The 23,153-nt window shown below is 37.8% G+C and overlaps 1 protein-coding gene across 2 annotated transcripts; it reads right to left on the bottom strand.

Moving 5' to 3' along the window:
* Positions 1–2,015: 2,015 nt before the first annotated feature.
* Positions 2,016–22,171, bottom strand: LOC103717469 (uncharacterized). Of its 2 annotated transcripts, none has more exons than XM_008805875.6 (8): positions 21,824–22,171; positions 20,316–20,415; positions 15,415–15,662; positions 9,188–9,307; positions 8,950–9,088; positions 6,060–6,199; positions 5,903–5,938; positions 2,016–3,056 (listed from the first exon to the last, which is right to left on the bottom strand). In XM_008805875.6, the coding sequence occupies exons 2-8, from the start codon at positions 20,389–20,391 to the stop codon at positions 2,220–2,222; spliced, it is 1,596 nt and encodes a 531-aa protein (XP_008804097.4). In that variant the 5' UTR covers positions 20,392–20,415; positions 21,824–22,171; the 3' UTR covers positions 2,016–2,219. The 2 variants fall into 2 exon arrangements, with proteins under 2 accessions (XP_008804097.4, XP_008804098.4); XM_008805876.6 differs by having other exon boundaries at positions 20,316–20,409; positions 21,824–22,125.
* Between the last annotated feature and the right edge of the window lie 982 nt (positions 22,172–23,153).

The raw sequence follows: 23,153 nt of genomic DNA, 5'->3' as shown, positions 1-23,153 counted from the left end.
TCCCAGTTCATAACTCATAATTTAGGATACATGATCTACAATACAATTATGACGGGTTAATTTCATGCATGATTCATAGAAGATTAGGGCAGGTTACTTACATTTTATAATACACCCATTCATGAAATATATACACGAATAACACTTTAAAATTTTAATAAACATAGTACTCACATGATCCACAATAAGATTAAAATAGATTACTTACCTCAATTCGTTTTCCAAATTTTTCAAGTCCAGGTGACAAATCCTTAATCACCTAAAACAACATCATAGAAACTTCCTCTCCTCCTCTCTTTCATCCCGATCTCCCATTCCTCTTCTCCTCTCCTCTCCGGCGAAAGGAGGTCGACGGTCTCCTCCTCACGGGGAGGGGGTCGGACCGCGATCGGCGGTGCCCGCAGCCGAGTTCTCGGCTTCCTCGGCCGAGCTCGCGACCGAGCTCTCGGCTTCCCCGGCCGAGCCCGCACCGGCGACGCTCGCGGCCGCACACGGGTAAGTCCCCTCCTCCTCTCCTTTTTCCTCTCCTCTTCTTCTTCTTCAATCTCCCTTCTCAACCTCCCATATCCTTTCTCTCTCCCAAGCCCTCTCTCTTCTCTTTCTATTCTTCTCCCGTGAAGGAAGGAAGCGCGCTTGGGAGGGCCGGGCCACGGCCGGCGGTGCCCGTGGCCGGGCTCGCGGCATCCTCAGTCGTGCCTGCGGCCACGCCCTTGGCCTGCCAACAGTCAACGCCCGCGCCGACGGTAATCGCGGCCGAAGCCGGTGGCTGTCGCCGGTGGCCCTCGGCCTGCCAACAATCCCCTTCCTCCCTTCTTTCTTTCTTTGTTTCTTTCTTTGTTATTCTGAATAAATCAGGAGACAGGGAGGAAGGGGCTTACCTAGCTTCCAGGGCGCTGGCGACGCTCGCGGCCGCACGCGGTGAGTCTTCTTCCTTCCCCTTCCTTTCTCTCTTTGTTTCTTTCTTTCTTTGTTATTTCGAATACATTAAGAGGAGAGAAGGGGGGGGGGGGGGGGGGGGGAGATTTCTTAAGCGGTAGTCACTGCTTTAGCAACACTGCTTCAGCTGCACCCGGTGCCGACAGCTGGACTCCTCTGTCCTCTCAATTAACATGAGGTGGCAGCCCTCAAATAGGCTGCCAACCATGGGCCCAAAAGAATATTGGGCTCAGATTGGGCCCGGATATTACAATTATCCTCCTCAACTATCTCTTCCTGTCGTGCATGCCCATTCACCATGAGTGCCATCGCCCACCCTAATCCCTTTCCTAACCATCTCTCCAATTGAAATTAATAAGCATCAATAACCATGACCACCTCCTTGCATTGGCCTGCCATTGCTCCAAAACCAGCGACCATAGCCATGAGTGCCGGCGGTGATCTGGCAACCATCTGATCTTTCACGAGTATTCGAGGTCATTTGAAGGAGGCCTACAATAGTTAGTCATGGAGTCAGTAACCATGTCAATATCAATCAGGTCCCTCCCCACTTTGTGCTCATCCCCAATAGTTAGTCATGGATTTTTTTCGAAAAAAAAAAGAAGATTGGGAGATAACATACGAGTCCATGGGAGAGATTGGGAGGCGGATTATCTTTTACATGTGGTTTTATCATGTTATAAGAATTTGATTGATATCTTCTAACTTAATCATCTGATCATTGTTGTTTCATTGGTTTGACCAAATTGCTGCTGATTTAACTCACATAATTTCATGTTTATATTCAAGTTGTTTGTTTCAGGCATGAGAGTAAATATTTGTTTGAAGGGTTGCATTATAGAGGGCCAAAATATATAAAAAAAAAGGTTTGAGAGAGGGAGGGAAAGGGGATAGACGGATGATCTGGATGATGTGTTAAAACTTGGACTGGACTCACAATGGAGGCGCAACTAGGCCAAGCCTCTCACAATGGCCTTCAAATATAGTTTCAAAATTCAACTTCTTTCTCTAGATTAAAGTTTTACTTCAGTTAGTTATAAAATCTAAATTTCCAATCCATCTTCAGTTAAAGAACTCTCTTCAACAACACTTCAAATGCTTTAGATGATCATGACTTGATGTACAACATGTATATGAGTTAATCGGATTGAAGCATACAATGTGAACAAGACCAACAGAATTCTTTGGATGCAACAAAAATTCATATCAGCCATTTCTATGAGCTTGACCTCATTCAATCATCACATTCTTGCTTGTGCTTCTCCAGACCACTCTCTGGCTTATTATTGCCGAGTCATTGGTGGTGGTGCTGTTGGCAATGGTGGTTGGCTAAAGAGACCACCAACAGCATCTGATGCCTGGAAACCATGGTATGGATTTGGCATGCTCGGGTAAGGCGGCATGCCAACCATTGGATAGATTGGCAGAGTCGGTGGGGCTGAGCTGTAACCGAAGGGTACAGCAGTCATAGGTCCAGCAGCAGCCTGCATAAGCTGTGCGGTGGTTGGCGGAGGTGGAGGCACACGTGGCAATGAAGCTGCTGGTAGTTGCGGTGGCAGCAGCGGCGGCTGAACAGTGGGGCTCAGCTGACTCATGGGCGGTGATGGTGGTGGTGGTGGCTGATGCAGCATATCAGGATGTGGGAATGGTGGAGGGGGTGGCTGAGTCTGAGACTGGGGCTGAGACTGAGGTGGTGGCATGTAAGAAGGCACATCATTCTCTAGTTTAGGCCTCTTGTTGTCAGAAGGGTACTCCTCTTTCACAGTCTGGCTGACGACGCCCTCTGAAGCCAAGGAGGAGAGGACGTAGCTGAGCATCTGGGCAGACGAGGTGGATGCCGCAAGCTTTGCTGCCACTGATGCAGCAGCTGTTTTCCGGTGCTCTTCTTCTGTACAAGAAGAATCGTTGTTAGAGAGAGGCGCCTCTCGGTTGCACCTGACTGGAGTTGATGGTGCTTTGTCTCCGTCGCCGACACTGGACTTTGGGACGAAACCAGGAGGGGCATCGAAGAAGGGTGATGATGACTCCTTTGGTGTCTGCTCAGGAGGCGACTCTCTGATATTGCAGCCATGTAGCTGCTGGTAGATGTTGCCAGCTTGTTCATATCGTGATTGCGCAGCCTGGGAAACAAAAGAGAGACCTTGAATAATATGGATGACATTGAAAAGGAATTTGAGAGCATTTACGGAGAGCAGTTGATACATGGAGCAACTAATGAATCCTTGTGCAAACTATTTAAGGACAATTCCTCTCTATGAATTCTTGCCTAAAGATTCTTGCAATCTCATAAATGCATGTCAAAACTTGGCTTCAAAAGAGAGATTTAAAGACAGACAAACTGCAATGAGTACTGAAACATTCTACTAATATGAACAGTAAATAGCCCAACTAATTCTGGAAGTACTATGGAAAATTTCCTGTTTATGGTTGCCATCGAAGGGCATATCCAGTGTCAAGACAATTCAATTTCTATGTATCCTTCTTCATCTGACAACATATCTAGTGCATTTGTAGTAAAATACATAATGATGAAAATTTTAACTCCAAGGCATTCTGTTCAGGTAATTACAAGGTTCATAGTTCAGACTACTATAGGCACTATTGGCAACCATGTACTGACTTTGACTACAAAAGACTGGTGACTGGTCTGATGATGGATAGCTGGCAAATCATTATTCAATGAGAAGAAAAATGAATGCAACAGAATATCTCAAGAAGTGGTTCTTAGCAAATTTGGCAAGTTAGGGGCTCTTGACAAGAAATAACATACTAGTACCAGGCACATAAAATAATGAATCATTTTCCATGAAAACCATAGGTAGAACATTATTAAAAAAGAAAACATGACCAGGACTTGGATGGGAGTAAAGACAACACGAGCTCCTAATTTGATGATATTAATCTAGAGGAATCCAAATGCCCTTCTCAGCGGATGTTTTCAAAATCACAATGCAGAAGTGACATGATACTAAAGTAGTTGTGCAGGATGGTGGAGAGTATTATGATGCAGATGTAGCATGGTAGCATCATGGATGTGAAGTAGATCTGTGCAAAGTCGGCCCTGCCCGATCCAATATTTACCGAGCTTAGGCTGGTGTTTTCAGCCAATCAAGTAAGACGAGGCCTCAATTTTTCAAGCCTACAGTGTTGCATGATATGGATACTAGAATCAGAACAACACATGTATCCAAGTGTCCAACTTGGCAAGAGGGAAAAAGAGAGATTCTGGAAAATGTAGGATAATATATAAATTTAACTATATTATATATTTATACCTTTAAGCTTTATTTGTTTAAACATTAAAAAGATGTCAAAAAACAGTGCTTGCTAAGATCTTTCAATATATGTGTTTCTCATTCCAACTTCCCAATTAACTTAAAGATATTAGCAAAATAATATTTTACAAAAATATTTCAATACCTAAAAAGAACAACTATTCCCTCCCAATATCAAATTAAGGGATCAAACACATCCTTGAAAGAGTTTAACAAGCTCATTATTGGAAGAGTTCAGCTCTTCTCCAATCCTCAAAGTAGCTAACAAAGAACTTCATAAGTATTTAAATATCCAAATTCGGATACGTATCTGATAGATTTTGGAGCTAGATGCAAGTGTCCAAGTAACACAATATAATTTTTATATATTATTATCTTTCATTTTTTCTAAATTTGAAACTTAAAATAAAAAGAGGATAAGGGACGAAATTGGGAGCCCTAAATCCTAAAAGAAAAGGGCTCCAGTCTCCTCTTTATTCATGGACACTATTGGTTGCCCACCAGATCCATTCCAACAACCACCTCCTTATCCTTCTCTCTCTCTATACGTCTCCTCCTATCATTCACCACTCTCTCTCCCTCTTATACCTCCACCAAAGCCAGCTACTGCCACTCTCTCTCTCAGTGCCTCTCCCAAGCCGGCTTTAGCCTCTCCTCTCTCTCTATCCCCCTCCCCCTTTCTCAGCACCTTCACGGCTTCACCCAAGCTGGACGTTGCCCCTCCTTGCCCACCCCCCCTCCCTGCCTACCACTTAAGCCTCCAGCCACCACCATCTCTCTTTCTCTGCCTCTCCTCTGCCAATTAATGTCACCTCGGCCTCCCTACTTCCACCAACTTATCTACTTGTGCCAGGTCAATGCAATCAAGTCAAATTGGGTCTTCAGGCTTAGGCCTGCCTAGCAGCCCTTATTCATCTTCTTTGTGGTTAATTTTCTGCCAAACAATCTAGACCTAAGACCTCAGTTCTATAACTCTTTGCGAGTCCTCTTTCCTCACTTTCTTCGATCATCTTATCACCTTTCCTGTCTTAAATATTTATTTCTTCATTTTTTCTCACTTAAAGTGTGCACTCAATCTATGTTGCAACATACTCATTATTATCTCATGCAATCCTTCAGTTGAAGCATAAATAAATAGCAAAATATCTAGCATTATGTACAAAATTAATGAGTGCAGATCAAGGATCACCGAACTGGTACGGCCGGTTCAGCATACCATGGCGCAGATATTGTAAAACTCATAAATTTACTGCTCACAAAGTTTCATGTAATTTCAGTGTTCTCAATCCAAATTTGACGCTCTAGCTGCAATTGAATGGTGAATATCGACTATGATCACACAAAAAAATCAACTAATAACCAATCCCAAATGTGACAGGCTGAAACAATTCTAAGCTTGAATTTCTCAAAACTCTTTTAAACAATTGACTATGAGGATTTTAAGTGGATATGTAAAACGTTTTCCATATAAATATGCATAGAATTCATTCAGCTAGGCTGATGAAATTGTCTAATACATTTAAAAAAAAACAAAGCTTATATGTATTTGCAAATTTAACAGATCCAGCATCCAGATAACCAATTCCCAATTACTGAAAGGTTCGAAGAAAGTTAACATCATCACAATATCACACCAGAGTAAATACTTCACAATTTAAACGAACAGGATTGCTGAAGTGCAAGAAGAATACCTGAAGTTCGTTACGGATTTTTTCAATTTTCAACTCCTGTAAACCAATTCAAGCCAGTTCAGATAACCAAAGAGAAATATATCTAATAAAATAATAACACTGCACATTGTTTTACTCTACTGAAGGTCTTCAGGAGAAGATCCATCAGCTGTCCCACCTGGTCATGGAGTGCCTCTCTTAAATGGGATAAAAGAGTGGTTCTAGATGATTCAGCAGCTTTCAGTTGTTCTATACAATCTTTTAGTATGCCATGCTGCACCCGCAAGTCCGCAACAGTTGCAGTTTCACTAATATTACCTATCCATTCATAAAACCAATTCAAAAATTCCTTAAGGAATATGTAGGTAAGTTGCAATTGCAATGATACCATGAAAAATAAATGCAAAAAATCTGTTCATAAGCATTGTGATTAAGTAATGCAAAGCACAATAACTACCCATCTAACCCATTACTATTTAAGCAAAGAATAAAGAGCACTATAAGGAAAATATCCTAACTGAAAAAAAAAACTGGTTATCTTGAGTTTATAGCTATAATGAAATAAAAATTTTGGAACAAGAGATAGATAAATTGAATAAATCAAAAACCATCTTAGAACAGAAGGGAGATATCATTGTCAAAAGGGACTTGTGCAAAACCCATCATAAACCACTGATCATCTAACTGGGAAAACATTATTAAGATAAACATTCACCCATCAACTCTTCTTGCAAACTACACAGAGTGGCATCTCTTGACAAATATTAACCCATCTGTTTAAAGATACTATGCTGGTTTCTTCAAATTCTAATATACTGCATCAACAGCCAGAAATATGTTTCAAACATTGAAGGAGGAAAGGCCTCTGGCTTCATGACTTTCCAGAACAGGTCAACTCAAACTATGTCAACCATTTGGAAAAGAACATAGACTACTCCTAACTAGGTGGATCTTGGACATATAGTGGAACTTATAAGAAGATATAGTTGCATTTATAAATAGATCTAGGAAGTTACAATATAAGCCGTGTCTCCCCTTTTTTCTCAAGAAAAATCCAACAAAGCATTGCTCCTAGTGGATTTATTTGTTTCACACGGCGTCCAAAACTGGGGAATAAAATTTATGCCCGAAGCTGTTTATTTACCTGAGCTTTGAGTGAGGCATGCAATAAAGAGATACATTTCAAGTGAGAACTAATGGAGACTCGCGATAATTCCACTGAAATTCCTAGTAGGTGCGAGTCATCAGCTCGCATTGACTACACCCCCCCCCCCCTCCTCTTCCAGGACTAATGGATACTCTCTTTTTATATTTGAAGACTCAATACACGTACTCACCTTCTTGGGGCAAAATCTGCATTAGGTTATTCTTGGACCAACATTTATCTACCTGCTTTCAGGTGGGACTCATCAGGAAGATATATGTTTAGGCATGGGTTCATAAAATTTGATATGATCAACTACTGACGAGCAAATCAAAGCTGTTCATCTATTATCTTATAGTGGATACCATTATACAGACAAACAAACATATTTCAAGTGGGTCAGCATTTCCAATCTCTCATTTATGGACTCAAATGCAACTTAAGTACCTCAAGCTAGTTTGATGGGGGAAATGCAAGCTAAATGTTTAAAGAGAAAAGCATTGCAATACTCTTCTTTGTTATATATCTCCCAAGAACAAGAACAGCAGAACCAATTCTGACACGATTCAAGAACATCAACAAATTCTTTTGACTAGGACAACACTATTGTGCTACTCATGTGCCTAGGATTGTGGCATAAAACGGGTTAGTGTGCATCCTTGTAAGATATTAAGGTAGGTGCCACTATATCATGGCTGTATCTTGCCTGCAGAGTACGTCGTCCAGAAGGGACTTGCACATCAAGATATTTTAATCTATGGCAAGATGGTAAGATGTAGATTTGCAATCCATCAGAATGAAAGAAATGTCGATGTCTCACTGATAATCATTCTAGAGAATTGGCATTAGAATATTTACAAGTGAAATGTCGAGAACTTGAAGATAACAACAAAGTTCTATATTGAGGGGCTTCTACAGAGAAAGGCAAAGTCTCAAGATTATTCTCAACTCAAAACTTATCTTTAAAGAAAAAAGAACTATAAAGGTGTAGACAGTCGGTGTATCACTGTTTATCACACAAGATCAGGAAATGTTCACAATTAAAAAGTGAGAAAATTCAAAATCTCATTTATCTTTAGAGAAGAAGCACATACCAGGCAACCATGACAATTTGGATCCTTGAAAGACAACAAAGTGATAACTCTCTGCATAGTGCCTCTTCCGTTAAGGCTTGCCACATCTCTTTCATTCTTTTATAAAATAACTCAAAGTTTCAAATGATTTTTCCCCATAAGATTATTATGCTTAATAGCAGGTACAGTCTAACATGAACCAATTAATCGTAATCAGGTACACGATTCAGTTCATAGTGATAACAATTGTTTGTAAGCATCGTAGTTATTAAAACATTAAAAGTTAAATGAATTGATATTATTCAGAAATTATGGCATGAAACTGGAAGAAAATTTATTATGTTTCAACGATCAAAGAAGATTCCAGATACTAAAAGGGGCACTGAATAAACAAAATGTGTGATGTAGGATTTATAAAGATGATTTTCTCTTTAAATGTAGGAAGCATGCAGATTTTGACATCAAGTGTCATCTAGATTCATGTTATTAGTTTATGAATTAGATTTTTCAAATAGCATAACATATATATCATATGCTTGTTTATGAGAAACAACATGAATCTTTAGAATGACTTCAGGATATCACATTTGTTTAACTGGATTAAAGATCTTGTTAGAAAGTCCAAGACATATCTTTCATCTCAACGAAGCAATCAAAAGTAATTGACATGAGTTTGTGCTTAGCAAGATACTGAACAAAATGGAGTATCGCATATGACTCCAAACTGACAAAGGTAATGATATTTATCGGTTATATATATCAGTTTGCTATGAACAGCATGACTAGGCTAAAAAAAGTGCAAGAAAAATATATCCAATATATTTAATTGGTTATAAGAAGGTAGCATTCACCTGAGTTGAGGTCTTTTTCCACTTTCTCAACAAAGTTAATTGCAGTCTGGCATTTTCCAAATAAAGCATCCTCATCCATATCATAAACATGCCCATAGCCTGACATGAGCTTCTCCAGCAGTTCTGCACTAGGCTGCTTCTGAAATGTAAAACATGCAAAAATATTTGAGCAACAAAGTTAAGCAATGCCCTTTTGGGGCATGCTCACACTGGCTAGTACGTGGTTGATGTTTCTTACCAACTTGTAACTAATGCCCTTTCCATTTCTATTTCTATTCTCTAGATTCCTTCCCAAAAGCTCTACCTTAAGAATTTGTCCACGAGAACCAAAGACTTTACGTTCCTCCCATATGTCAACCTGGATAGAAAATAAATGGTAGAGGAAACCAGAAGTTAGGATATAAATTACATCAACAATGACAAGAAACATGTTATTACACTCCAAATACAAAATTCAGGTAAAAGAACAATCTTTTCAACATAAAATCACATCACCAATGAGACGACCAAATTTAAAATTATTGCATGAATCAACTGTAGAACAACACATTTATGCTATCCCTGAAGAATTTCCCAAACATTCAGTAGTCAGTACCTATCAACAGTCATTCTAGTATAACTGGTGTAATAACGAAGAGCACTTTAAGTGCAAAAATCAACTTGGGTTTAATGGGCGAGGGAGATATCTACATGCATACATGCATTATATGAAAAAAACGATGCTTTCAAAATTCAGATATGCTCTTCAAATTTTGCTTGTCAACTATTTGGGCCCAAATATCCACCACCCGCCCAATATCTCTTTTTCCATCTAGAGGCTCAATTTATGGGTAGAACTTCCCTTTGTCCAAGCTCTAGGGCTGCAAATCCAGCCCGTTGGGTTGGGTTGGGTTGGGTTGGGTTGGGTTGAAGGCAACCCTTAACCAAAGCTAACCTCTATATGTCCAACCACAACCCAACCCAAATCAGTCTTAGGGTCAAGATTTCTCTAACCTAACACAACCCTACCCCATCGTAAGCTTGATTTAGGTTGGGTTGGGTTAGCGGAGCAAAGTTGGGTTGGGCCACATTAACTAGGTTGGATTGGGTTACATAGAAATTTTAAGAGAGAAAAGTTTCTGGCATTTTTGTTGGATTATGGCCTCAACCATTAATCAATTTCAATACTGCATTTTCACATAATTTAACGAGACTAAAGATATAATTATATAATGCATATAAGTACCTTATATGAAACATATGCGACCTGAGAACACACACATGCACACATATATATGAAAACAACATTTTATTTATCTATTTATATACCAGGTCGGCGGGCCTAGGTTGGGTTTAAGCTAAATGCTAATCCAACCCAACTTGAGGCCAGATTTGAATTTTTCAGCCGAAAGCTCGCCCAAACTTTTAAAACCAAGACCAACCCTACCTAATGAGTGGGTTGGGCGGGTGCTTTTGGGTTGGGCCCAACCCAAGTTGCAACACTAGCAACTTCTCTCTTGCATGCTTTCCACCAACCCAAACTTTGGGTGGATCACCCCATGCCCCTCCTTACGCATTCATCCACCTTGATTTTGGGGATCTCTCTCTTCCGCACATCCATCCATCCTACTTTCCTAAGATCTTCCTTGCACAATTTTTCTGCTTCTCTCAAGCTTTTCATCTATCATTTTTTTTCTAAATTTGTTGATGATTTTATTGTGGACAAATTTACAATGCTATCTTTGATTTTCCTTATTTTATTACTTTTATTTTATATTTTGTTTTATTTTCATTCTTTTATATGAAGTTTTATATCTCTGATTTTATTTTTTTAGTTATGATTTATTTATTATTTCGCAAGTGTACATTGTGCACCCCTTTTTGCTAGTATGCATTTCTGTATATCCATATGTTTATGTTTTAGGAAGCCACTTAAATTCCTATAACACATGTCTCTTAAATTATTTCAAAAAAAGGTTCCCTACTCTCCAAAGAAAAAAAAAATTGTTCACTACACATGGCCCCCTAGCGGTAGTTTCCAATTTTATTAAAGTAAAGCGGCTTTAAAAATTGCCAAAAAAGAAAAAAATTCCAACAAATCCCCAATTACCATCTCTCTCACCCTTTGTCTTGTATTTCCCTTCCACCTCTCCCATGTCGCTCTCTCTATCTGTCTCATACGTACCTAAAAATTTCCCTCCTTCTCCATCCCATGTATCACTCTCCAATTAACTCTGTCTCGCTCTTATCCCCAACCAAAAATAAAAAACACTCATTTATTCAAATTCAAACTTTATGGCTATTAATAATTTCCTTTATTTTTTACAAAACCTTAACAAAAGCAATTCCTGTACCTAATAATAGCTGGATATTACCCCAAAAGAACTTTTACAATTAAGTTTTTTCTCTCTCAAAGGAAAACAAGTTGGTTGTCAACATATGGTTCTTCTTGAAAAATCTAGATGTATAGATAAGATAGATGAAGGATGAAAAACAACGGAGTCAAAGAAAAAGAATGAATAGAAAGTTAGTTATGCTTCAGTTCCCCCGTTATTTTTCAAAGTGATCTATTCTTTTTGTTTTTTATTACATAAATTAAAGAAATTAGACTTTTTCACATATCTTTTTGTAACTAAATTTTTGGACTTAACATAATTTGATTTTTCATGCATATATTAGTTGTTGTTCTAAATAATTAAGCAGGTTTTTTAGAATCTTCTATACCTAATTACCTTCAAAATTCAAATCTTCATTCGATATTGCTTAAATAAGAACCTAAAACACAATGGATGATAATATTTTACATTTTCATCGGCATTGCATAGTAAATAAGTTGTTGAAATAACTAATACAAGATTGCCCACAAAAATTTTCATTATACACATAAAAAGGAGAAAAATTCCAACAAAAAAGTAAATGTAAGTTTCATCGATAAATTTTGATATTTTGGCAATAAAAAATATATGTTTAAGTATATATTGGCCCCTGAGGACAAATTCCTAGCTCCGCCACTAACAACAATTGAACTTCAAAAGATGAAGATTTGCAATTGAATTCCCTATAAACATCAATGTCCACAGAGGAGATATCACTTTAATCTGCCCGACTGGCCCTAAAGGTCATGGAACCTTTTCTCAATAATGTTGTTGCTGTTGTGACAATAAAAAGACTATAAAACATTACTCGTTACTGCTTAAATATCAATAGTATTATTTGAGGGAAACAACTTATAGAACATCAAGTCAAATATTAATGTGTCACAGAATCAGATTGCCATGAATTACTACCGAATGATACTGAAACAAACCAAGTAATTGGCATCTTGTTTAGACTCCCAATGATTTAAGGAGGAAGAGGTGGCGTGCAGGGGGGGTGTTACTAAATGACCTATCTATAAATGATACTAATGGACTTCAAAATTTTGCAAAACCCATTATTGCCTTATTGGATTATTTAATCCTTCTAACAGGAACAAAAAATCATACCTATTTCAACAACTGGCATTTGGACAGGCTCAGATAACTACAGCATAGTCAGCAATCACTAGGCATTCTATTGGACAGCTATCACAAATTCACAACCACCCAACAAACACTTATGTTGCTAAATGCATTTATCTGCAAAAATTACAACTTGCCCCTTAAGAAACTGAATAACAGTGTGTATAATTACATGTATAAGAACAAACCACCTTTGTTGCCTGCAGCTTCTATTCATGTCATGCATAAAATAAGAATCTCCTGTAATATACCCATAAAACCGAAAATTACCCTGCTCAGTTTCCACAGAATATTCTTTCCCCTGTTGGTCCCTTGGATGGTAATGCAAAAATTATTTGAGCATCTAGAGAAAAGAAAGAGGCAGAGAACAGGTTTGTTACCTCGGACTTACATAACTCAATATTCATGAGCAATAGGTTAATAACTAAAGGTCCTCTGCATGGGGCTCTGCTCACCCTACATAAAAGACCAAGTGCAGCATTTCAAGGCAATGTTTGGTTGAAAAAGATAAACCCATATTAACTGAGACAGCCTGAAGAAGACTACCCATAACCTGCTTTAACCCAGAGTAGTTATGCCTCCTTTCTGGCAGAGTAACTTTATTATGATTTATCCAGGTTACGCCCAAAAAATGATGGGAAAAGTGGGGTTTCAGCTCTTTAAAATGCTCCAGTTGCCCCAGGAAAAATGTAGGTTCTGAAAGGTTGTTTGGCAGAACAAGACACAACCAACCGTGTTACTTATCCTTATTCTGCTTTGAACAGAAAACAAATAGGACCAAAAGGTTACTTATAATATTAAAACAGTAGTCATACATTATGACTCTATGTATGGAGCTCATTGTCAAACATTTCTAGTTATTTACAATAGTATATTTTATGTTCATAGTTTAGTTAGAAAGAATATCAGTTGAAACTCAACAAGATAATAAGTTTATAATATCTTTGGGTAAAGCTATATTACTACGTCTCAGTAAAAATTGATGAATTAGGATTCTTAGTAGTATCTCAGTGTTTTGAAAAAAGGTAATAAAATTTAGCTGGCTTCAACCAAGATGGTTATGCCGCTAAAAACTCGTATGAATGTGGATACTTGTAAGATATATGGGATGCAGAATTGAAAGATTTCGGACAACAATCAAGTTGTTAGACGCATTATCCTGATAGTAATAACCACATTTCTATTAAAAATGAAACAACACAATTTACCTTATAAAAATATGAGATGATGAACAAATGGGATGGTGCACCTACTCCTTAACTATTTCAACGTACCTTAAGTACATCTTTCTTCTTCAAAACACAACAAATTACATCTCCTAATTTCCCCTATAATTTCTCCATGTTAATAGAAACTATGAAGATTATCTCTTTTCACTAATCTTTCCAGTCAATAGCCTAAGCAGGAAAATAAAATCCATTGATGACCTTTCTGGGTTAGAGCCAACTGGTGCCATGGAGTTGTTACCTTTTTCTTAATCATTGTCATATCACCTTCTCATAAATTTATACCAAGAGTCAAAAGCTAATTCAACAATTTATCATGCAACTACATGCATCAAGTTACGCACACCAAATTGTTTAATAGTTTGCATTCATTAATGACCTGAAAGTCATTATGACCATTGTACTACAGCTGCATCTATAGGAGGAAACATATCAAAAGATTGCTATTCCTTATATTATCTACTATTCATGATGATGTTTTAGTGCTACATGCCTTGTATCTTTTGCCATCTATGCAAAATCTTCGCATTTGGACTCTTTTTCTTCTTGCATTTAACAAGTAAAATAGTGATGGGCACAGCAAACATGACTGCCTTATATTCACTTCTCTCCTGCGAAAGTATCCGCAATTGATGCTTCCTTGCACATGCAAATAATAGTATAGCACATCTAAGCTTGGAAAGCCATCTAATAACATAATAGGACAGCTGCGTAAACTGTAGCTTTCAAGGTTAGCTCTACAAAAGCAGAAAGCAGATAGTAAGTAGATGTTACCTTTTTGGTGATTTCATTCCCCCTTCTCATTAAATCTTGTATTGCTTTATAAAGGAAACTTTTGAGGGCTCATCCCACAATTCTGATATCAAAGCTAAAAGTTTTCTGATCTCTATTATGGCTATCTAAAGAGCATGATTAAATAACACATTCCCATAAATCTCATCACTCATTAGAAAGACTCATTTCCCTTTTCTTCACTCCCAACCTCCATGCAGCATTCACCTTATCCCTGCTTAACCTATGTCCACAAACAGCATTGTCTAGCTTTAACCATCCAACTTCAATACATGCAAGCATTACAACAGCAACAGAGAAATGTGATACAAGATAATCATTCTTTCTAGTGGAGTAAACATCTGCACTTCGAATTTTCAGAAGTCAGGTACAAGTTTGATATTTTGACCAATGCATCCTCTGTGGAGAATAGGGACAGTGAAACACAAGATATTCTGAAAATCCTTCACGTGAAAGAAATCCTTAAAGAAAGGGAGATTACTCTCAAGTAGTGAGGTTCCTCTAAGGTTGTGAAGTTGTAAAATTCCTCTTCCACAGTCTGGGTTGTTGCTAATCTAGCTAAAAGCACAAAATCATGAAGAAATAAATATAAGAAGCAAAATTGGCGTGCATATCCACACAAAAATAAGTTCCTCAGGCAAATTTCATCAAAAGGTAAGAGAAATGAAGCATTGCATTAAAATATATGGGTTTGGGGCGATCATGCATATCCTACACATATATGTGTTTGAGTTTAAAGTTCATACATATGCATTTGATACACTTGCATACTTAAAAGACATTCAAGCAAACTGGCATGCACATCTACCAGTGCATAAAAAAGTCATAATGAAAAACTATTTGGTGAAAGCTATAATAAGTCTAACTAACAGTTTTGTCGATAAGTAGGTTCGAAAAATGCAAATTACTACTAAGGAAAGAAATAATTAACCATGTCATAAATAGGAGTAATGACATGACCCACATACCAGTCTCAGCACAGTGTTTCTTCCAAACTCTCCCCCATTCTCAAATACATCATTAAGTGCACCAGGAAGAACCCTCCAGAATTCATTAATGAACTCTAAACCCCTTCGCCTACTGTTCTGCAAAATATCATTGGCAAGATATAGAAATGATACTCGCTGATCTCTTGGAGCACAACGAAATTGCCGATCCCATGTTTCCACAACTTGCCTCGCATTATTTCTATGGAATATACACCAATGTGATAGAGCTTATTTGTGTTAAGTATGCCACTTCAAGATCATTAAAAATGCTAGTGGAGTATGCAAATGGCCAAAGTTTTCATGATTGATCAAACTCCAAGTAATCTCAACAAAACCACATAGATCAAAATAAATAGAAAGAAAGACAAAAAGAGGGGCGTTATATGTTAGCTTTAAAAGTAGAAATGATTTTGTTTAACACATAAAATGAAGATCATTCCTGAAAAGAGAAGCATGTTCATAACTATGAGAAAATTTTGAAAATCTTTTCAAACAGAATGTAAAATGAGGCTCTATTACATAATTTTAGTAATGCCAATTAAAGAAAAAATACCACATCTAAAAGAAAGTACCAATTTTCTGAATAATGACACTTAATATAATGAAACTATAAAAATATCGTATAAAATTTGTCGTACTGTCCTAAACTGCCAGATTTAGGGCATACCAACCTGTAACAGATCGGATCCAATACGAAAACACTATTCCGGTTGATACAGACCCCAAAGCTACCCATACCGACCTGTACCGGCTAAAACATACAATACTTCCTAGAGCTGCCCAAAATCGGGATGTGTACCCTACCGAACTGACTTGTACGACCCCGTTTTGGGCAGTACTATGATTAAAAAATGCGAAAAAAGGGTCAAGCAGGATGCATACTATTGTACCATACCAAACTAATAAGGTACCGATACAATACCAGCTACCAAGACGGTACCCAGTACTGAGATTGTGGACCTTGATATCATATGTGATGGTAATATACAAGTCCTTGGACTTACTCTTGAAAAGCAATTCTCAAAAGATCAGATATATCATCGATCTAGCATCACCTGAAAGAACTATCGTGTAGTACTAGACGAATTCAATGAAGCAAAATGTGTGTGCTATGCACTTGTGGAGAACAAAAAAGGAAACAACAAGGGGGAAGGGGGGGAGGAAGAAGTTATCAAGATCTGCACATGGGGATTTGAAAATGGAGACTCATTTTTGATAATCTCCAATTCCTTATTTTTTCAGATTTTTTATTTTCCAAAATTTTAAACCTAGATTCTGTTTCCTCTTGCCTTAGCGGTATAGGAAGCTGCCATATAATTTCTAATGATTTCTTGTCAATGCATAACAAATACACAAAATAAATAGTCCTTTGGTAGTGAATCTTGTGGTAGTGAAATTCTTAATACTCCCTTTTCAAGCTTATTATGCTTACTCTCCTACTTACTAATGTTAGAGCCCACCACTCATTACCATAATTTTGCCTAACCACTTAGAAACCTTTCAATAAAGAATACCAACTAGCATGCCCAGAAGACAGCAAAATGCTAGAGCTAGAATGGTAGTAAACTGGAAGTTGGAGACAAGAAAAGAATGGTGGTTTGGGCTAACAGTGTCCCTCTAGCATACAGGAGGTATTGCTGATGGGAGTATGCTGGGAAGTTGTTGAAAGGTAATAGATTGTCGAAAAGAAGTATGGTTGGAAGCTATCATTCCAACCAATAAGCCAACAAAGGCTTGCACAACATTCTAGAGAATTTTGTACACAACTAGTAAGGAGTAGCTAAAAAATTCAAAATGGTCAGTGGCAGCATCTAAAAATAGAACAGGCAGTCCCTACCATAGTTTGCTATGCCAGAACCAGAGCCTGGAGCGGTTGCTCGGCAGCATGGGTCAGTACGCCGCCGTACTATTCCGTGTCGGGCCTATCCTGACATAGTAGAGGAGGCGGGGAAGAGGAAGAACGAAAGAGAAAAAGAGAGAGAGAGAGAGAGGGGGGAGAGAGGGAGTAGCAGAGCCCGGCGGAGGGTCGGTGAAGGCCGGCGAGCCGCGCGGAAGAGGGGCTCCGCCTCCGAATCTCCTGTCTCTCCTCCTATCTTCTTCCTTTGCTTGACCTTCTCTTTCTCCTCTTCCTCCTTTGCTTTCTCTAGCCTGCTTCCTCCTTTCATTCCCATCTCCCTCCCCACTCTCTTCACCTACATCACATCTTCTTTATTTTCCTCTTATTTGTATAAATTTTTACTTATTTTTTCTAATTCTAAAACTTAATGTTATCCCCTTTATGTATTTTGTTTTTAAAAAATATGTCTGAGATGCAAATCACATATGTCCCCTCAAAAGCACGGACATACCTCATATGCATTATGTAGTACTGCATTTGCTGACCTACCACTGCAAGTTTCAGAGCCTTAGAAAGTGGCATTAGGTGACAAGATTATTGTTTTAGAGGATAAATAACTACACAATAAACTACTAAACTTTTAGGCCTACTTATTCAGATTAACATGGAAGAGAATTTGTTGGTGAAAATGCTCACAAATAATGATAAGGAGCCAGAACTCAATTGCTTGCTTGGTTGTTTCGCCCAAATCCAAATAATGATAAGGAATGCTCTTGATTAAGATTATTGTTTCAAAAAGAATGTTACTCTGGATGGTCATTTTAAAGTCAGCTTAGAATTTTCTGACAAAGGATATGAGAATTTCAAAGGGGCCTGAAATTATAGTTTTCTTTAAGAAAAATGAGAAACTATGCTCCAAATATTGCCAGCAGAAACACAAATGTCGAAAGTTGAACTGCACTTAAGATGTGAAGTGTCCAAGGTGTAGTCTAGACATACAACAACACTTGGTAGACAACATGTGCATTGGAGAAACTCAAGGCTAGGAGAACTTAGGGAAAAAAACCAAAGTTACACAAAAAGGGGTCAGAACATACCTTTTTCAAATTTACCAAAGTTATAAGAGGCAAAAAAATTGTTTATGGCTTTTATGAGAGGTGCGAGTCTTGAGAAAAAAGAACCCAGGGTTTATTAGGTTATTGGTATGGCATTAAATCAAGGTTTAGAAAATTCTAGATAGTTATACTGTTCAGTCTAGGACTAGAACTCTAGTTATGTGGCTCTTAGAGTCAAGACGAGCTTTAAGCAAGACTTAAATGATAATTCCAACTAAAATATGGCGTGTATGTATAGGTACATATGTGTGTTTGTGTATAATTGAATAGTCCTAGGGAAAAGAAAAGACAGCAGCCAACAAAGAAGGACAATATTTCTTGATTTGGGTCCCATTACAGCTCTTGATAACTAGATAATAGATCTCCAATATGGATGTCCAATCCTTTCTCAAATAACAAAATTTAAATCCAACAGAAACACACATAGAAAGATTCTTATAAATTTAACAAAAAAATCTTAGTGATCATTTTTAACACGATATAATCTAAAGCAGGGTTTTACCTAGTAATTTTACTCAAAATAGTACGATAAATACAACAACTAGATTAAAAAAAAAATAATGAAAAAAAAAAAGATAGACTAACTTTCAAACTCCATCACATAGGCTTTATCATGAGAATAAGAAGCATATAATCCTTGAGTCTCCAAAATTCTAAAAAGGATGTAAAAAGATTAAGAATATTATAGGCAATGTTTGTCGTACCGCTCAATACCAATGCATACCAACCGTAATGTACTATACCATACTGATACTGAACTGGTCTCTATGTCGGGCATTCCGACACTGTAATAGGACGGTACCGGTACAAGATCCGGTACCGAGACAATGAACCTTGGTTACAGACATTCACAACAACACCACTAATGTACAAGAATGATTACAGAATTTAGTTGGAATTCTTATAATCGAAAGGTATTCCTTACTATAGCCTATAAATTATATGAAAAGCTAGATATGAAAATCAAAATTAGAAACAGTAGCAAGGAGTGAATTTGACCCTGCAAAAAATTGCAAGTGGCGAAGACCTTGTTTCTAGTCTCCTTTTTTCATTTGTGGTGGTTGTTTTTGTTTTCGTTTTTTTTTGGGGGTTGTGGGGGTGGGGGGAGAGCAAGGGGGATGAGGGGCTAGAAATGAAAAGAAACATTCTTAGTGGAATGGAAAGTTCCAAGGGTAGAGATGGTGAGGAAATAAATTATGATAGTGAACTTAGTCATAAGGAAGAAGGTACCACCTCGGCTCATTGAAAGATCACTCAAGTCCAATCATATAGGCTAATGCAAATTGTTTCTTGTTGAAGGTATGCAAAAGATAGAGCCAATAACCCATAAGGATAATTTTTATTTTATTTTATTTTATTTTTATTTATTTTTTTTTGGGGGGGGGGGGGGGGGGGGCGACCACAAGATAGAATTCTAAAGTATGGTTGAACCAGATGCATTAAAACCATATGCTACGCGACTGTTCTCAGGCTTGCTCAATAATATCTGTCGCCAAAGGATCTGAGATGGCTAACTAATCAATATGAAGCAATCAAGTTTTCCTTTATTTACACAGAAACAAAATGGGTGGCAGACTGGCCCACAAGGAGGGGCACGGAGAACAAATGACAAGATTATGGACAGACTGTATCTCCTTTAGAATGGTTAGAATTTGTCTGCAGAGTTATAAGGCAAGGATTGTATCTTAGAAACAATAGCTAGTGTATTTTCACACTTGACTGTATCAAACTATCAATTAATTTGAAAATTTTTAAAAACAATAATAAATCCTTCCTATTCCACCCTTCATAGACAGGCATTATTTGGACAATTAAGTAGATTTAACTAAATGTGACATATAATTGTCCTCTGTCATGCATTTAAAAGTTATTATAAAAAAAAGAACTATTCATTCACTCCCTGAATAATGGCACAATGGAAAGGATACTTTCTATGCTCTGCTGCGAATTATTGAGCTTTGCAAGCTTCTCCACCAAAATTTGCCCATTAAATAAGCCACTCATTTTTTGCACTCTAAAAACCTGCAGCTTCAAAATGATAGATAGCATACAAGCAAAAAGCGTAAGAGAGTCAGCTTATATTATCTATGCAGTTCAAGGAGGTAAAAGAAGGAGGTGATACATTGAAGGAATAATAAATTGCTTCCGTATCAAAATAAGAATTCTGCCAATCCCCTGGCTATCATTTACATTCTTTCCAAGACAACTTTAGCGATAGATGTAAACTGATTACAACCAAAACAGTATTTACAAAAAGCAGTAGAGGGAGGCATTAACACTGATGATGACAAAAGATTTGAGCTAAATACAAGGTTTTCATGGATATCCTTTATGCAATAGAAATATCTGGAAAAAAATGAGCATGGTGTTTGGACTTGGTTATCTTACCAGAAGTTGGTAAGCAATATCCTGATGTTACATGTTCCAAATTTGTACAAGTTGTTAAGCAAATGTACTAAAAATAGACTTCTGCGTTCTTTATAATCTTATCGCAATGATTATATAAGGCTACAAGGCTAAAAGCCATAAGGCTAAAAGTGACAATAACATATTCTAGCAAGGCGAAGTCCAGAATTTCAGTCCACCCACCACAGAAACATAAACTTAGAAGGGAGGCGGCCCAGTTACGAGCGCCATTTTGGGGTCTGGAGAGGGTTAACCCACCATAGTAACATCCAAAAATAAATTTTGAAACATATTCCTCTCTTTGTTATCTCACGTAAATATATCTAATGGCATATGTCTACCAGGGTGCAAAATAAGGCACAACACATACATGCAAAAACAACTTATAAATCTGATGTGTATGCCTCACCATATAGTTTCATCAGCAAGCCTCGAGGTATTCGTCAAAGAAAATGCTTAGGGTAGTAATGCCACTTATCATCAACCAAGCTTTATAAGTATGAACATTTAGTAATTAGTTCCCTCAAATTAACTACTAGTCACTTGGCTGTCCTGCTGACCACAGCAGTAGCCTGCAGAAGGTTATCAAAGATAGTACCAGAACCCATCCTAGGAGTAGATAAGAAACCTAAATGGTAGTCATTAACCACCGATAGCTTTAAACTTCTCAATGGAACCATCAAACTCCTCATCTAAAATAAAGCAATTTCTACTACCTTTTAACTCATTTTTTTTAAAAAGAAAAGAACCAGTCTTGATTTGTCCGTACAACTTCATAGCAATAGGACGACTAATTAATTCTGAAGAAACAATTCCAAAAGAAAAGATCAAATTTTTATCTGATAACGGACGATTTCATACGCCATCTTTCTTCCTTAGTGTAAGAAAGCCCTCCAACTCTCTATAAACAAATAAACCAACAAGACGAACACTAAATTCGGAAGTAGGGTTGAAAGAATCAACAAAATTTCTTTGGGCACAAAAAAGAGAGAAGAAAACACTCGAGCGAGCAAAATTTAAGAGAACTAACCTTCTAATTGGAACGATGCACGAACAGAACCGCGAATCGAAGATGACGCGAGCCGACGGAATCGTTCATTCTTGTTTGGGACTTGTTCTCGTGGTCGCTGGAGGACGGGGGAAGAAGAAATTTAGGGTTTCGCTTTCTTAGTAGAATTTCCTCTTCTCCTAGGCGGTGAGATGAGCGTGTCTTGGTTCTTCTCTAACTCTCGATCTCAAAACCACTGGAGAAAGAGAGGAGCTGTGAGCGGGGTTAAGAGGTTTTGTACTGCTGCTAATGAACGAGTAGAACGCGACTCTTTTGACCCCAACAAACAGCCTTTTGTTTTCCTTCTTGGAATAGATTGTGGGCTCACGTGAATGACTGGTTCCGTTTTTCCTGTTTATGAACTTTGCCTATCGGTTTCTTGGACCAGGATCGGTGGGCTGGGCTGTATTTTCCGTTTTCTTCTTTTTTTTTTTTAAGTACAACCACAGCTCACAATCTACGATAGCCAACAAAATCAAAAAAATAAGAGAACATATAAAGAATCTAGCATTATATTACGCTTTATCTAAATGAAGCCTTCGAAATGGTGAGCCGCATAGCAGGCAACCCAATCAACTGCAACATTTGCTTCTTTGTAGACGTATATAGCCTGATGAAAGCCACACTCTTGCGGTAGTCTGCGAATATCGAGAGCAGCGGCTCATTCTTGACGGTGACTCGGCTATGGTGATCGACTAGATCTAGGGTTGGGGTCGTGCAGGCAAGGGCTGTATTTTCTTGAAGAGGAAAATAGCTATACAAGTTTTCATTGCAAGGAGCCAATGATGAAGGGTGGGTGGGATGGATTAGGATACCTATCCTTGGAGTCCCATCCGTGTATTGACTACATTAGCTGGTCTGGGACTCAAACCTGGGATTTTTACTAGAGTTGTTTGGGAAGTTCCCGTCAAATATGGTGGATAAACCAGCATTTTTACTTGGTGCATGTTTGGGAAGTTCCCACCAAATCTGGCAGGATAGGGCAAAATAAATAAATAAATAATACTAAGGAGAAAGGAGGAGAGAGTAAGCAGGATTTTGCCAAACAGGCCTTTAACATAAAATCCGACCCATATAGAATTACGAGGGCTGAGTTCTAAGAGCATATCACACAATGTTCAAACCCAATTTCAAACTCGTGTGCATATGGAGTCGTTTTCTGTAAATAACAAAGAAGAGTTTTGTTTAAAAAAATAAAAAATACATATTTGTCAAGTAAAATTAATTTTAAAGGTACGGACTTTGATGACCCAAAGATTGATTTAAAGATTGATTTTGATGATCACAAAACCTTGAAGTATAAATACTAATG

Source organism: Phoenix dactylifera, chromosome 12, assembly GCF_051530095.1.
Source record: "Phoenix dactylifera cultivar Ajwa chromosome 12, Ajwa_hap1_PhDact_Kaust_v1.1, whole genome shotgun sequence".
Classification (NCBI taxonomy): domain Eukaryota; kingdom Viridiplantae; phylum Streptophyta; class Magnoliopsida; order Arecales; family Arecaceae; genus Phoenix; species Phoenix dactylifera.
This window is presented reverse-complemented; position numbering and strand designations above follow the sequence as displayed.

What these genes read in the sequence shown, in the direction of transcription:
- LOC103717469 (XM_008805875.6), bottom strand. Translation starts at nt 20,391, where the DNA reads ATGAGTGGCTTATTTAATGGGCAAATTTTGGTGGAGAAGCTTGCAAAG. An exon ending in TTCGCAGCAGAGCATAGAAA is followed by an intron (nt 15,663 to 20,315) that starts GTATCCTTTCCA and finishes AACACAAATAAG; the next exon opens with CTCTATCACATTGGTGTATA. An exon ending in AGGGCATTAGTTACAAGTTG is followed by an intron (nt 9,089 to 9,187) that starts GTAAGAAACATC and finishes TTTACATTTCAG; the next exon opens with AAGCAGCCTAGTGCAGAACT.